Source organism: Mesocricetus auratus, unplaced genomic scaffold (assembly GCF_017639785.1).
Source record: "Mesocricetus auratus isolate SY011 unplaced genomic scaffold, BCM_Maur_2.0 Super-Scaffold_100010, whole genome shotgun sequence".
Lineage (NCBI taxonomy): Eukaryota > Metazoa > Chordata > Mammalia > Rodentia > Cricetidae > Mesocricetus > Mesocricetus auratus.
The window spans coordinates 42,643,645-42,661,134 of NW_024429194.1; the positions used below are offsets into that span (position 1 = coordinate 42,643,645).

Here is a 17,490-nt window from a genome sequence, read left to right on the forward strand (position 1 = left end):
ATAGAAAAATGTAAAAAAAAAAAAAAACAATAAGCTCTATGAAAATTTCCCTAAAGTTTCCAAAATGGCACTAAGTTATTAAAGAATGAAAAATTTAAGGGCATAAAATATAGATGAACCATGCTAAAATAAAGCCTTATAATAGATTAAGGAGGCTAAGCAGCATAAGCAAAAGAGAAACCCAATGTCAGGTTTTATTCTTTTTCTTCTGCTGGCAACCCTGGCTATGTTGGATGTATTTCTACATCCTAATTTATGTTCTTATAACACACTTTATGACACTCTCAGACCAATAAGAACTATAAACATTCTATAAGAAGGAGGAAAATGCCAGATAATGGTAGAGCATGCCTATAATCCCAACACTTGGGAGGCAGAGGCAGGCGGATCTCTGTGAGTTCAAGACCAACCTGGTCAACAAGAGCTAGTTCCAGGACAGCCTCCAAAGCTACATAGAGAAACTATGTCTCAAAGAAAAAAAAAAAAAAAAACAGGAGGAGGAGGAAAATAACTATGAACACATGTAGACATGTAGTAGAAAATAATGCTCACATTAGCAGTTAAAAGCAACTTACAGAGCAAAATCTCTTTAAATGCAAGAGCAAGAGGTCACCAGACTGAAGACCAACCTTTTTCTCCATTGTGAAGTCCTGGAGAAATATTCCTTGGAGATGTGTCCATTGCACTTATCTAAAGAGAAATAAAAATGCTATTTGATAGGAAGTCCTTCTGTGTATATGTTTGTCTTATTGGTTGATAAATAAAGCCCTGTTGGCCAATAGGGAAGCAAGATAGGTGGGACCAGGAGTCCAGAAGAATTCTGGGAAAAGTAATAAAGAGTAGAGAGTCGCCATGCAGGACGTGAGAGGAGTAAGAGGTCTGGACCCTTTCTCCAGTAAGAGAAAACCACGTGGAAATACTCATATTAGCAGTTATGGGTTAATAATTAAGTCAGAGCTAGCCAATAAGAAACCTTAGCAAACAGCCAACAGCTTCATAATTAATATAGCGTCCTGCATGTTCATTTGGGACTGCCGTGGCTCTAGGGCCAGGATGGCGAAAAGAATGCTCATTATAGCTATTCTTAAGGATGCATTTTTTAAAAAAAATCACACTTTACAAGTAATATAACACAGTGAATCTTGAAAATTTTGAACTCAGGACCTGTTTCCACTAAAATGTTACCTCTTGATAATTTAAAGTGGCTCTTGCCATTTTATTTAATTAAGCCTGAGTACATTCCTAAATATGCACTAATTGGTTCACTTAGAAATAATAGTATTTCATATAAACAAATACAAAAACTAGTTGAAGAAGAATAAAGTTAGTCTTCTAAAATTAAAAAAAATAATGAAGAGTATTGCTGTTTTACATTTTCAGAAATATCTTGGATGTCTGACTAACTAGAAGACAGCTAGATTCTATATTTACTATACTGAGATGTATTGTTACAACACCAGTCCCAGCTTTGTATAGATATGCAGTTTATAAGGAGAAAACATGCAGACATGAGCCCATCACTTTCAGAATATTTCTCTAAATAGTAGCTCACACCTTAGCATGTTCACATCCAGGTTTGTCTAGTAAACCTACTCATCTCTTACTATCCATCCACTGAATCTTCTTATGCCCTATTACCCATGAACAACATTTAGTAGGACTACAAGCCCTACAGGGAATTTAGGGTTAGGGTTAGGGTTAGTTAAAAAATCATTTCATATGTCAGTAATATGACAGTCTCTCTATGCCGGCGTAGGTAATAGTAGTGGGTTATTTTATGTTAGGTTATTTTACCTACACCATCACCAAACCCTATTTTCTTTAGGGTTCTCTATAACTGTTTTATAGTCACTAAATCCTTATGGATTCCTATGTTTTCTATGAGTCTCTTTTTAACCAGGCAAATGCTTCATGAGACAGTAACTATGGCTTTTGTTCACAAGAGAAAGCCATATAACCTAGAAAAACACCTAAACAAAAATAAGCACTAAAAACTAATTATCAAAAGGCAGTGCAACAGAATTTCAAGTAAATTTTCAACTTTCCACAAGCACATCATCTCATAGGTGACAGTATATTTCTTTCTTTTTCTCTATCTATCTTTCTTCCTTCCTTTCTTTTTAAGATTTTCATTTATTTTTACGTGCACTAGTGTTTTTGCCTTCATTTATGTCTGTGTGATAATGTTGAATCCTCTTGAATTAGAGTTACAGACAGCTGTGAGCTGTCAAGTGGGTGCTGGGAATTGAACCTGGGTCCTCTGGAAAAAACAGCCAGTGCTCTTAACCATCTCTCCAGCCTGTTATCTAACTATTAAGAGGAAATACAATTCCTAAATAATTGTTTAACAGACAAAAAGAAATAACCATTTGATTTTCTAAAATTATTTAAAGCACATGGACCCATCATTCCATGAAAACATTCATCTATAACAGTTTGTGTGATATGAAAAGAAACACCCCTCTCCAAAGTAATGTCAGGATATAAAGTATCAATTCGTGCAAAATCTGGGCAACATGACAGGCAGAATTCTAAAGGACCCAAAAATGTCCAGCCCCTGGGGTATATACCTTTGATATAAATTACTCCAACAAACAAAAATCTTAAGTATTGCTGTGAAGGGACTTTGCAAATACAATGGTGCCAAGTCAACTGACCACAAATGAAGAGAAATCTAGATGTAAGTACATTAAGTACATAAATGTTAAAGTCATGTAAGTCAGAGACAAAGGAAGTAATCTGAAGCACAAGAGGAACTGGACTGGTGGTGAAGGCCTTGAAGATGGAGCAAACTGCAGGGCAGGTAACGAAAGCATCAACAGCTACCAACAGAAGATCGGTCACTATAGGAATTGAGTCCTATCAACAACCTGAAAAGCTTGGAAGATGCTGATCTTCTGAATAAAGAACCCAGTCATATATGCCACTATAAAATAGTAAGTCCACATTTTTAACATCAAGTTTGTGGTGTTGTGTTTTCAGCAAAAGAAAGCAATCAGTTTTCAGCAAAAGAGAGCTATCCAGGGAAAGTACCTTAAGGATTTCTCATTCAAGCAGAAATCAAACACTCAAAACTACACAGTAAGAAAAATGAAGGCTTGAGAGAAGGCTCAGCAGTTAAAGGCACCAGCTGCTTTTCCAGACAACCTAAGTTTGGTTAGCAGCACCAACATGGTAGCTCACGACCATCTGTAACTCCAATTCCAGGGGATCTAATGCCCTCTTTTTGCTCTATGGGCTCTAGGCACTCATAAGATGAATATACATACATGCCAGCAAAACACTCATGCACATAAAAGTAAATAAATATAGTTTTTTAAAGGAAGGAAAATGAAAAATAGAACTCTATTATATAATCTGAGAGCCTACAGGTTTCCTCTGTAATATCCTCAATAGTGTATCAAGGACAGTAGCCTTTTGACAAATACATCAAATAAATTAATTATGTCACATTATTTTAACTGGGGTTAGAATATAAAAGTAATCCAGATCATATTTCCCTGAAAACTGACACCATGACAAAAAACTTTATGCATTAAACTACCACTCCTAAGCGTTAGAAATGCAACTAACTATATTTTTATCAATGAAACAATAAAGACCACCATTATTACCTTGCTTTCTTCACCTTGTCTTAGTCTCCCAGGACTAGGAGGAACCGAAGGCCTCTTTCTACCTTTTTCCTGCTGGAAAAGGTCCTGCAACCTATAGTCACAGGCAAAAAGGACATGGTTTTGTTTCCAGTACCTTAAATTATACTTATAAACTTGTTCTTGTAGTAGCTAAAGTTGTATGCAGCCACTACTGAATTTTTATGATCACCGATGTTGTTTCATGGCACAATGATCCAATTCGATCTTACTCAGCAGCATTTGAAACAGAAAAGAGGGCTCTTTCTTTTTTTGGTTTGTTTTTTAATCTTAACAAACTATGTAAAAGCTGCAATATGTTTTAAAGGATGAAGAGAACCAAGGCCAAAAGAAAAAAATCTTTATAACTAAGAAAATAAAATATCTATAATTAATAAAGAGATTTAAATTTAAAATACTGTGATTGGGAATTCAGCTAAGTGGTAAAGTACTGCCTAGCAAACATTAAGGCCTTAGGTTTAGTCTCCAGAACCAGGAAATACAGTTTGAATATCGAGGTAGAATACATTTGGCAGCAGTGTCAAGAAGCCCCGACAAAGCCACACCTGCTGTTCCACGCTTGCAGCACTTCACAGAGGCTTTGCTTCTTGGCTATGAGGGACTCAAAGATGGACTGCAGTTGCTGAGGGGTGTCCACAGAGGAGGACATGAGCCTTGCTTGCATCTTCTCAGTCCAGTTCTTGAACTCACCCTCTTCCATCTGGAAGGCAACAAATCCAAGTTCAATAAGACAAGAAGCCACAGAGACAAAGGGATTTCTAGTAAGTCAGCAACTTCGGTATTTTTATAAAAACAAATTACCTCTTTTTGTGCAAAGATGTCTTCCATTTTTTCCTCTCTTGTTTTGCTAAATGTATCTGTCTTCAAGGATGCAAGTCTTTCATCAACAGCTAGGTACACCTGTGAAACTCTAAAGACAGAGAGGGTATCACACATTAAAGGAGCTTACATCAAAGCAGCTTATAGAAATGAGAGGAAAGGGGTTTTTACATAAAACTATAGCTATAATGAGTTATCTTATCAAAACCCACATGGAATTTTGCAAAACAAAACAAGGCCCTATAGGATTTACTTCAAATTTTTAAGTTGTTAGTTATGTTTTAGAGATATTTTCCTATATTATTTGAACTTTTCCTTTTCACACTGCACACACACTATATATAACTAGGAAAGCAAACTTACTTGTATTTCAAAAGAGAGTTAAATGAATAAACCTGATAACTAAATCAGCAATGGGTTACAAACACGACTAAGCAAACATGGATGACCAAAGACCCTGAAACGTACTTCTGAAAGAAGTCCTTGAGGTCCTGGAGAAGGGACACCTTCAGTGGGGCTTGACGTTTAATGAATATTTTTGGTAGTGGAACACACACTTCAAGAAGCCGAATAGGAGAATAACTGATGAAATAACAATAACAGAAGAAAATGAAAAATATTTTAATAATTTATATAGAGCATATACAAACAACTAATTAAATTCTAATGAGCAAGAGAAAAATAAAGTTTTCTATAAAACCAAGTTTCATACAGATAAAAACATAACTTTCAACCACCAGAAATATCTTCCCCAATATTGACAAGATTTTTTTTTAATCCTTGCACTCTGCTGCCATTATTTATCCCTCTTATGGGTCATCTACTATAATAACAGCTAAGATATTAATGTAAACTTTCTCTTTAGATCTGAAAAGACTTAAGTACAGGTATTTAGTATCTTCCAACTCTTAGGGTTCTTCATGAGTCTCCACTTCCTTTCTCCTAGCAAATGCTACACCCAACCTACACCCTACATTTACGATTAAAAGCCCCTGCTTTATAAAGGAAATACATTCTAATTAATAAAAATTCATGAATACATTGTGGGAGAGATGCTGTTTTAAATGCCAAGAATATAGCACCAAAATTCCTGCCCTTCTAATTCTAGAACAATGAGATGTGAGTAATAAACAAAATACAAATATTTAAGATATTTTTATCACATTCCTACAGAAAAAAACAACACACCAAGGATGAAGGAGGGAGTACTTGACAGGTAAAATGTGAATAGAGAGCTACAATAAGTAAGGAAAAAACAAGTAGGTAGGTGTCTGAGGAAAACACGACTGAGAGAAGGAAGGATGAGTACAAGGTTCTGGGCAGGCACCTACCTGACAGCAGAGGGCAGGCCAGAGCCAGAGAAGTCTCAGCAGAGTGACTGAGAGCAGTAAAAGGTGAGAACATATGCCTGGGTGTGTTCTCTAGAGTATGTAAGGGCTTGTAAGCCAATAAATGGATTCTGGCTTCTACTTGGCAAACCAGACTATTTGGAATGTCTAGAGCGGAATAGCGACCAGACAATTTTCCTTTAATAGGGTCACTTTTGACTGCTGAACTGAGCTGGGAGCAGGCTACAAGAGGCTAAGGGAATCTGCCCAGAGCTACTAAAAAACTTCCGGCTCAAACAAAAGAAGCTTAGCCACAGTGGCAGTGCTGACTGTAGTGAAGTGTTCAAGCGCTCAGCAAATTCTGAGGGCAGAGCCTAAAGGCATTCTCACATTTGACACTACAATGGTTTATCCCTTGAACTTTGGCTTTGTCAGAGTATCTAAGGATCTTCATGGTTAAGTAGTATCTTGGCAAAAATTCTCAGACTTTCAGATGTCAAAACAATGGACAAGTGTGAGTCAGGAAGCGGAATATCAGCCAATGTTTAAACCACGATTCCCACCACTTGTCAACTCTATGGGTGAAATACACAACATTATTATCCTTGCTTATAATATGATAATAATCTTACCTAAACACTAAAGCTTTGCAGGGTTAGAGGCAAGGCCAAATTTAATCCAATAGTGGAACTGTTCCATCTATAAGGAATGTGATAACGTACAGATCCCTCCTCCTTCTTACCTGAAAGATGCCACCATCTGGTTATAAGAGAAATACTGGTGATAATCATGGTGGATAGAGTGACCACATGGCTCAGCATTCGCTCTGCGTGTGTACTGGTGCCCATAAAACCGAAGTTCAAGGTACTTTGCAAATGACATAGACCAGGATTCATTTGAAAGAGCAACAACTGGTGTTACCTGGAGTTCAGAAAAAAAAATTAAAAATAAATTATAGACTGAAAATCTCATTTTTGAAAGTTGTATTTTCTGTTTTCCAAAACAAACAATATATTCTAATTGAGTAAGAAAAGAAAAAATTCGAAATAGATTTGAGCTGGGAGCGTGAGAGAGCACAACTCTAATAATCCCTCAAGAACTATCGATTTGTCTGTACATTCTTTACTTTCTTTATAACCTTTTAATGGCCATGGGGTATGGTCACATACTTAGCTAGTCTCACTGACAGGCATCTAAGACAGATCTTCCTTATTTGCATGATGCTTGGCTGAATATCCTTATAAATACACTCAGAAATAGATACAATTATTCCTTTAGAATAAATCAGTAAGGATGGGCAATAACAGATTAAAGGGCAACGGTCTTTTGGCAAACTTACTTCCAAATCAGGTGCATTCACTTACATACTTTCAACAACAATAATTAAGAACACCAATTCCCTCACTTTCCTACCAACCCTAGAAATTATTCATCTTTGAAATGTTTTTTTAAAGACATTTTATTTATTTCATTTATATTTGGCTTCATTTATGCTTCAACTGTGTTAATGAATAAAATTCATTCATTATTTACTGGCCTTTTATATTAAATTGCTTTATTATGCCCATTGCCCACGTTTTCTATTACTGTGGCTTACAAAATTTAACATTAAATTTTTCCTACGTCATCTGTTCTTTTGTGTGTGTGTGTGTGTGTGTGTGTGTGTGTGTGTGTGTGTGTGTGTGTGTGTGTGTGTGTGTGTGTGTTAACAAAAACTCTTCTCCTAGCCAGGCGGTGGTGGCCCACGCCTTTAATCCCAGCACTCGGGAGGCAGAAGCAGGCGGATCTCTGTGAGTTCGAGGCCGGGCTGGACCGACAGCCTCCAAAACAATACAGAGAAACCCTGTCTCGCAAAACCAAAAAAAAAAAAAAAGAACCACTGATCTATCAGCATTTTGGACCAGGACATAAAGTCTATGAATATGAGAATGAAGCTGGGACCTAAATTAATGGTAAAGCGCTTGCCTAGCATGTATAGCCTCATCTCCTATGGTGATATATTATTTATGATTTATTAAAGCTTGCTGTGATGATTGAGAAAGCAACATCAGCTACAAGATATAGAAGCCAGATACACACCTTTAATCCCAGCAGCCAGAAGCTAGGAGCAGGTGGTACACACCTTTATTCCTAGGACTCAGGATTAAGAGGTATATGATCTCTCTGAGTTCAAGGCCACCCAGGGATGTATGAGATTAAATCAGTCTAAAAGAGTAATAGATCACATGCCTTTAATCCCAGCACTAGAGGGGTATAAAAGATAGAAGCAGGGTCTTCAGTATTCAGAGGAGGCATTCATTCTCTAGTCACATTGAAGGTAGGATTCATTCTCCAGCTACACTAAGGAGAGGCAACAGTCTGAGCTTGCTGAGAGCTCGTGGAGACAGAGGTAGAGGTAAAAAGCAAGTGGCAGACAGCTTTGCTTTATTTATCATCAGCTTGAAGTTTGAACCCAATATCAGTCTCTGGGTTACAATCTCCACTAACATATACAAGAAAGTATAGAAGACTTGATCATTACTACAAATCACTGCAGGATGTTATAATCCCAGCTCATAAAGAAAACTAATGTCGCCATTCTCAAGTGCTATACTAACTAGACACACTATTTTACCTATGATTCTCATAAAAGCTTTCCAAGCACACTCCAAAATACATCAAGATAATAATGAAGGCAATTCTGTTACATATTTTCTATAATTTGAATGAGTATAAGATGTTACAGGGACTGAAGAGATGGCTCGGCAGTTAAGAGGACTGGCTGCTCTTCCAGAGGACCTGGGTTTGATCCCACACAGTGTCTCACAACCATTGTAACTACAGTTTCTGATCTTGGGAACTATGCATATATATGGTACACAAACATACATGCAGGCAAACATGCGTGCATATAAAATTAAAGTAAATTAAAGCAATGCACACACACAAACAAAGCAAAACCCAAACAAAAAACCTGGGAGTGGTGAGATAGCTCAGCAGTTAAAAAAAACTTTCCCCTCTTGAAGAGAACCCAGGTTCAATTCCCACATTAGGTGGCTAACAACCTACCTGTAAGTCAAGGGATCTGAAGTCCTCATTTAGCCTACTCACATAATTGCACACACTGTACACATAAATATAGTTGAACATACACATATACACATAAAATTAAATAAATCTTAAAACTAAACCTATGCCACTTCTCCAAAAATGAACTGAATCCATTTAATAAAAAAAAACTAAAAAAAAAAAAAACAAAAAAGCAATAATTCCCCTACAATATGAAGATAGTTCAAAGAAATTAAATGACATTAATGTCATTTTCTAAGATTGTACATAAAGACAGTAAAGGCCATTGTCAACAATGCCTCATCTATATTTTTTTAGAACAGTTGTTAATACAGGCTCAGATTTGCTAGGCAAATAGCCTGATACACTTCAGGTACCTAAGTACTACTAGGTACTGCTTCGTAAGTCTTCCTCCTTCTCTACAAACCATGCCTTATTCTTTTTCTATTCCTAAGGAGCACACCAAACCTAGAACACAAATGGAATTAAGTATCTGTTGAATTAACAGACATAACTGAAAATTATATTGGAAAAGACATACATACATCATTATTTAATGATAGCCTTTTTTTCTTTTCTTTTTTTTTTTTTTTTTTTTTTTTTTTTTTTTTGAGACAGGGTTTCTTTGTGCAGCCCCTGGCTACCGTGGAACTAGCTCTGTAGACCAGGCTGGCCTCAAACTCAGACCCACCTGCCTATGCTTCCCAATCGCTAGAATTAAAGGAGCGTGCCATCACCACCCAGCTAATGATATATATTTTTTAAGTGAAGTCTTATCAGGTATTATGTTAAATATATAGCTCAAGAAGGTATATAAATAAGATAATAATGACAAATAACAAAGTTCAAAATACTATTGATCATGTATCCCCCAAAGCACTATACAAATAGAAAACAAATGTCCCATGAAATATTCCAGTAGCAGCACATACTTGTTTGCAGATTCTACACCAGGAATATGTAAGAATTGTATGTTGATATCCAGGCACTGGAGAATCCAACTCCTTCAGGATTATCTGCACACAGCCTTGACCATGAACAAAGCGTCGAATGTGATGCACCATGGGGGTATCACAGAACATGCTAGGACATTGGTAAGATGACCTGTGATAAACCAGAGAATCCTTCTCACATTAAGCATGAAACAGAGGACCACACATAGAAAGTACTGAATAATCAGAGCCACAACCAAGGAAGTGACATATCACTTCTAGAGTAATGACAAACAGTAGACAACCCAAACAGGATACATGGGGCTCTGAGCTACAGCTGAACATTCTGTCTTATACAGAAGCATGATAGTTTCCAGTTGTCAAACATCTTCTAATACCCAATTTCAAACAACAGTAAAACCCAGACATTTCTAAGGACTATACTGCCTGAGAAAGAGGCTGGTAACATTAAATTACTCGTGCCATGCTGTGTAACTTAACTGGTAATAACAATGAAACCTAAACTGATGTCAAGCTGGTCCCAAGCCATCACTGTAAAAGTAGATATAGCAAAAAAGTTTTGGTGTGGCAGAGCAGCTGGACAGGTAAAGATACAAGAAATATACAAGACAAGAGTTCCCAGTTGAGTCACTATAAGATATGCTCTGATAGCTGGGTGGTGGTGGTGCACGCCTTTAATCCCAGCACTCAGGAGATAGAGGCAGAGGCAGGTGAATCTCTGTGGGTTTAACATCAGCCTGCTCTACAACAGCTAGTTCCAGGACAGAACAGCTTCCAAAGCCACAGAGAAACCCTGTCTGGAACCCCCCCCCCCCCGCTAAAAAAAGATATGCTCCGACATGTGGTGCAAAAGTGAGAACCATCAAAAATATTTGATATTCAACTCACAGGTATTTTAACTGGAAATCAGGGGCTTCAAAAATGTGTAATAATTAATCCCAGTACTTGGAGGCATAGGCAAGCAGATCTCTATGAGTTTGAGGCTAGTCTGGTCTACATAGTGAGTTTCAGGACAGCCAGGGTTATAGAGAGAGACTTTGTCTCAATTAAAAAAAAAGTATAATAAATCATAAGGAAGAAATAAGCTTTTACCTGAAACAATATCTTTCTAAAAATATTCCCAGTGTAAGATCATTCTTTCCATAAAATTCCATTGTTACAATCCTAGAAGAAAAGATAATTTTTTAGAAATATGCCAGCATTACCACCAAGACCATATTCTAGTTATTAAATATGCTTATAATGAAGCAAATCTTACATGTTGTTGCTATAGAACAGGTTTCACTTCAGCCTGTCAAGTGTAGGACTAACCACACTATAGCATCTTTTCCATTCCCAATCCATTAGAATCTTAAGAAATCATTTAATAAGAATAAGCTATAAAAAAATCAACTGAATAAAATTGATTTGCATAAGAAGAGGTAAAACCATCTTTCACAGTTTCAATCCCCATCACCATTGGGGGGAGCACGACACACAACTGTCCCTATTATCTGCTCTCTAGTCCCTATTATCACTGGATAGGGAGAACTGTTGATAAGGAGCCAACTCCTAACTCAACGACTGCCCAAAATTAGACTTTGTATATATGCTTGTTGAACCCAGTATCCCATTCAAGCATTACCTAAGGAGTCCATTACATTCTGAGGGAAAAAAAAAATCCTATGGGCTTTCAGAAAGTCAGGCTTAAAGTTGTCCTAGAACTACACAAATTTCTAGAAAAATATTTCCTTTGGAAATAAGTTTTATCATGAAAGCAGTGCTACCAAAATACAAACAAAAAAACCCAAAAAACAAAACACACACACACACACAGACAAACGGAGGAGTGGAGATGTAATCCAGACAGGCTTCTGGACATGCCTGTGGGGAATTATCCTGATTGTGTTAATTGCTTTGGGAAGACTCTCCCATTGTGAGTGGCACCTTCCCTGCCTGTATAGCATGAGAAAGAGGGTGGGACAGAACACTAGCACCCATGCCTTCTTTGCTCTCATCCCGAATGATGACAATGTCATCAGTCAAGCTGCAGCTGCTGTGACTTTCCCTACCATAATGGACAGCAGCCTTAAGCTATGAGCCAAACAAACCCTTTCTCCTTTAACTTGCTTTTAACAGAGAGATTTTTAACACACACACACACACACACACACACACACACACAAACCAAAAAAAAAAAAACCATAAGATATGTAAGGTTTTTGTGACAACATTATAAATTTAAGAAGAATGTACTAAGGAGACAAAAGGCTAATGGCTTTTATGAAAATTATGCAAAAGGAAAATTTGCCAAAATTGAACAAATAATCAAAATGTAGCTTTTGATTTTTATAATCTAGTTTTTGTTCGTTAATTTTGTAATTTTTGTAATGTAAAAAAAATCCCTCTTTTTCTCTCTCAGACTTTTTTCACTCTTACTTAAGGTACTATTATTTACCCATGAACAAAGACTTTTCAGTTACTTCTTAAGTTTAAACATTCTATTAATTCATATATGACCATCAATGTGCCATATAACTAAAAGCAGGCATTATTTTTCATGCTGTTGAAATTCGGTTCCTAGGTGCAGTAGTGCAGGGGAGAAGTGTCATACCAAGGACTGACGCAGGCACTAGGAGCATTGCTGGACTGGGCAGATGAGCTGCTGAAGAGTACACAGAGCCTCTGGTGGTTAGCAGGATTCAGGCAGTCCACCTGCAGGACAAGGAACAGAGGAGCACCTGAGTTGGAGTTGGAACATAGCGCCTACCAGCTCACTGAGGGCACGTTCCACTCTGTCAATAAGGTCTCCTGTCGTCACTATTGGATACCTGCAAATATTTAAAACTGCAAAAGGCTAACTATAAGAACAGCTAGGTTTTGACCAAAGGCAATTTCAAAACTCAAAAGTAAACATAAAATCGTAAAATAACTGGAACTGGGCTGGAACTGTAACATCAGTGAGGCCCTGGGTCAATCCCAACACTGTATTTGAAAGAGGAAGAGGAGCAAGACACTTGTTTCTTAAGATGAACTCTCCATTTTTCCAAAATTGCATTATATTTTAGAAGAACAAATTAACTAAAATAGATTCCTATGGAACAACATGACCTGACAGATATGGCATCAATTGATGGTGCCTAGAAATCTAAATTCTAAGGTATTTTGTCCCCTATGCTTTCTTCTGTTTTTAAACACCTACCTGTTCCCTGTTGAAATTCAAACAGAGAGATACATAAGGTAAAGTTCCTCCTTCTTAGATGTCACCCACCTATCAAACCAAGTAGTTTATAAAGCTAACTGGTCACTTAGACCAACATGGTGCACATGGTAATCCAAGCACTTGGGAGGTAGAGGCAAGAGGATTAGAAGCCTGATGTTTTCCTCAGCTGGATCTTGAGTTTGAGACAAGCCTAAGTAATGAGAAATCCTATTTCAAACAAACAAAAAACACCAAAAGAAAAACCTCTCTTTTTGCTTATTCACATTTACCAATGTTCACATTCACGTACATGCACATCACACATGTACACACACACATTAAATACACACAGGTGATTTTGTTTTCATTAAAATGAGATATGCACCAGGCGGTGGCGCACGCCTTTAATCCCAGCACTCGGGAGGCAGAGGCAGGTGGATCTCTGTGAGTTCGAGGCGGGGCTGGACCGACAGCCTCCAAAACAATACAGAAACCCTGTCTCGTAAAACCAAAAAAAAAAAAAAAATGAGATACGCTACAAAATATATTAATATAACTTGCTTTTTTTTGAGGACATGCTAAAATATAACCATAGTGTTTTATTCTAATATAGCAAAACTTTAAAGCTATATTTTTAAAAATCATCATTCAAAAGCCATCCTTTGATATGGGTTGAATAAGAATGATGCCACTGCCCAAGAATCCTGTATTTAAAGTTTGTTCCCCAGCTGAGGAGCTATGCTGAACATTCTAGAGACTAGACGGGGGGGGGGGGCCTACATAGAGGAAATAGATCACTGGAAGTGTGTCCTTGAAGGCTATATCTCATACCAGGCCCCTCTATTTTTCTCTGCTTCCTGTGTGTTGTGAAGTGATAACCTCTGCCATGTACTCTAGATACCATGAATAATGGAGTCTAGGAATATGGAATGAAATCATAAGCTAAAATAAACCCCCCTAAACTGTTTAATGTCAGGTATTTGTCACATCTACAAAACATAATGGTAATCCTTTTTTCTACAAAAAGAATGGATATAGTGCTTCAACAAACAGTATTGTTCATATATTACAAGTAAGTACCCTCACACAGATGTATTTAATTTGTTCTGCAGGAATAGAGAAGTTAGAATCCTGATAAATGTACATGTAAAGTAAGAGAAACCTCCTAGTTACTGTCAGTACATTTATACAGAGGTGTGTAAATGTACATGTAAAGAGAGACCTCCTTATCACTGTCTGACATTTAGACAAAGCATTCAAAATTTCTTGACTCTCACTAACAATGGTTCTTTTTGAGTCTCAAAATTGTTTAGTGCCACCATTTGTCACTGCCTTGACTATCAGTGAAACTAGATGTCTTTTTATTACAGAACTTCATTACATCTAATGATAGATTTCTCCATTAGTTTCACTATTAGTAATGGATCCGGACACAAGTAAATCTTCTTTAAATATCTTTAATTTCTATTTAAACAAAAAAGATCATTTTCATAGTTAAATGGCAATATAAAGTTTTTACTGTTAAATATATATGTACATATGTATACACACACACACACATATATATATACATACTTTATTAAAACAGGTCCATTTTCAGTAATACATTTCCATCTCTCATAATGACTATCACCAAAACAAGAGAGCTAGCTATGGCAGTACAGAGGAGCTATAATCCTAGCACTAAAGAGGTACAGGAAGAAGATTGTGAACTCAAGGTCAGCCAAGACCACATAATGAGACCTGTAAAGGTTAGCTTTAATTGCCACCTTTACACAATTTAGAATCAACTGGGAAGAAGAGTCTCAAGGAAGTATTATATACACTGTGTTAGAATGAGGGCACATCTGAGTGACTGTCTTAAGTTAAATGTGGGAAGACCCAGCCCACTGTGGATGCCACCATTCCCTAGCAAAAGTGTTAAGAATGGAGTAATAGAACTGAGCACAAACAAGCAAGCAGCGTACATGCATTTCTTTCTCTTTGTTATTATTGACTGTGGTTGTAGTATCCTAAGTTGCTTCAAGTTCCTGCTGCCTTTGACTTTCCCTTGTAAGGGGCTGTAACCTAGAATTACAAACTAAATAAACTCTTCTGCCCCTTTTTTTTCTTCTTCAATTATTTGGCCACAGCAACAACAAAAAAATGAAACTAAAGACCTATCTTGGAACACTGAAAAAAAGTCAACAGCTACATCATGCCACATATAAGCAATACAGACAGAAACTTCAAGCAATTGCTCACTTTCCCTTAACTCAGGCCCTTCCTACTTTACTACAAGTGCATATTAAAATTCAATATCCCGTTTCATTACCTTATGAATCCACTTTCGTACTTTATATATAAATTCCATCAGACTCAAGAAGAAAAAGTAAACAAGAGGAAATAGTTAATGCCTATGCAATCTATCATACTGATTTTTTAAATCTTGCCTTGGTAATTTTTTTCAACACATAAAAAATTGTAAACTTACATGAACACTAAGGAGTAACAGACACCTTACCTTTGTTGACCATAAGGCATCACTTGGAACCAACCCCCTCTCTTCATCACTCTCTGTCTTGTTTCCCAATTTGCCACTTGAAGTACACGATGCATCTTTTGAATGGACAAAAGGGTCCAAATGTTTTGACTGTATTCTTCCTCCTCTAGCTCGATAATCAGCCAGCATTCTTCCCAAGCTCTGGCTATCACCCAGATGCTCAGCAATCCGGGTGCTCACTAGCTCATGTGAGGGTAAGACTTGAATAGACTTGGCCTGAACACTGCCATTCATGCCCTGAAGTCCAGAGAGATCCCTGAGCAGCTGTTTCTTCCTCCTGATCTCCATTTCCTTCACCTCTTTGTTGAGGAGAGGAGACCAGTAAATCTGCTCTGGAAAGTAATCTCGAGTTGAGCACCTCATCCCCTTTTCAGTTAAAAGGAAGGGTTCCCGGAATGTAATAACTGGAGAGATACAGAGGATCACATCTTTTAATTCCTGTTTAAAGGTCATAGAGTAAGTCTTTCGTTTATCTTCAGAGGAGGTGACTTCCTCAGTAACATACATTCCAGTGTCATCCTGCAGAGGGTCTCTAAAGGCTCTCATCTGGCTTTTGGGGTCCTGTTGCTCATCTGTTTGCTGCAATGTCTCTGGCTCTCCATTTCCTATAGCATCCTGTTGATCCACATGGAGAGGCAACAATGATTCAGGTACCAATGCAAAGAGAGCACAGGGAATACCTGCTGGGCAAGTGGGTGTGGTGTAATCTTGATGCTTCAGAGAGGCAACCGCCTGGGGAACACTTTTACTGTCCTGCTCACCCTTCTCAAGCACAGTCCTTGATTCCAACAAAGTGCTATCATCAGAAGACAGGGAATCAGGAGGGCACTCTGGATCCTGGGAAAGGAAGCTGCCACTGCACTGCTCCTGAAGTGCTCCCTCCTCCCCTCGTGCCTCAGTCAAAGAATGGAATGAAGGGCTTTGCATTAATGTTGGAGGCATAGCAAACTCATCCATGAGAAAGGAGATTTCTAGTTGAGAATGATAAGCCACACAGATCATAAATATTAGGATCTCCTTAACCCGAGCCAGCTCATAATCAGAGCCTCCTCTGAGCTTGATTGTGCACCCTAGGTGCTGTGGACAACCTTCAAAAAACATCAGTGTTTTGGTTTGTTCTACAAATAAACAAACAAAATTAAGAGACTTAGGTGACAATCCAGAGGACCAGACAATTTACTACCAACAAAAAAGAAAAACTTTATAGGAATAAGACCACATTGAACTACACTCTTAACCAGTGCTACTAGATATTAATACTTCCTGAGTAAACGACACTGTATTTAACAAGGAGTTGATTCATTCTTGAGATCCCCAAGCTAAGTAAATGTATGTGTAAGATGACTCACCATTAGGTAACTGAAATATCTGCATATAAAATTTGTGGCAAGTGCCCAGGTGTGGTTTAGTGAGCAGCTGGTCCATGGACACCACTAAATCACCTTGGGTCATTCGACTGATTCGTTCTAAAACTTGCTACAACACAGAAAAACATCGTATTACCAAATTAGCTATGAATAAAATTTTAATAAATTTAATCTGAAAAGTACATGAAGAATTAAAACAAAATAATGTTCACAATCAATTTCCTTCATTTTAATAATTACATGACAGTTTTTTAAATTCTACATTAGGCCAAATTTACTTGCTAAATAACCAATGTCTGGCCTAAAAAACAAACCAAGCTCATCATAATATTATCAAAAGATGAGAATTGCACAGTAGTACACTTGTATAACCCCTGTACTAGGGAGGCAGAGGCAGGAGGACCATTCTGATTTAATTAGTAAGTTCCAGACCTGCCAGAGGTACAACCTGAGACCTTATCTTCTTTTTTATTCTTCCTTTATTTAGTTATTATCTTTTCTTAAGAGCATTTGGACAACTATTTCTTAGTACAAGACACTATGGATAAAGAAACAAATCAGCTTCCTTAAAAGTAGCCTCCATTTTGCAAAGCGAACAGTGA

At 37.4% G+C, this 17,490-nt stretch overlaps 1 protein-coding gene across 9 annotated transcripts in view; it reads right to left on the reverse strand.

Moving 5' to 3' along the window:
• Pikfyve (phosphoinositide kinase, FYVE-type zinc finger containing) overlaps window positions 1-17,490 on the reverse strand; it is a 101,985-nt gene that overhangs the window by 18,310 nt on the left and 66,185 nt on the right. For all 9 annotated transcript variants that reach the window (XR_005879914.1, XR_001196519.3, XM_005070554.4 and 6 more), the window contains 11 exons: window positions 16,871-16,997; window positions 15,483-16,639; window positions 12,392-12,492; window positions 10,891-10,962; window positions 9,778-9,949; window positions 6,540-6,718; window positions 4,938-5,051; window positions 4,452-4,560; window positions 4,196-4,350; window positions 3,615-3,705; window positions 630-690 (listed from right to left, as the gene is read on the reverse strand). Coding sequence is in view for 7 of the 9 variants with exons in the window: in XM_005070554.4 (XP_005070611.1) it covers window positions 630-690; window positions 3,615-3,705; window positions 4,196-4,350; window positions 4,452-4,560; window positions 4,938-5,051; window positions 6,540-6,718; window positions 9,778-9,949; window positions 10,891-10,962; window positions 12,392-12,492; window positions 15,483-16,639; window positions 16,871-16,997 (2,338 nt within the window). In the remaining 2 variants the exon portion in view is untranslated. The remainder of the gene's footprint in view (window positions 1-629; window positions 691-3,614; window positions 3,706-4,195; window positions 4,351-4,451; window positions 4,561-4,937; window positions 5,052-6,539; window positions 6,719-9,777; window positions 9,950-10,890; window positions 10,963-12,391; window positions 12,493-15,482; window positions 16,640-16,870; window positions 16,998-17,490) is intronic.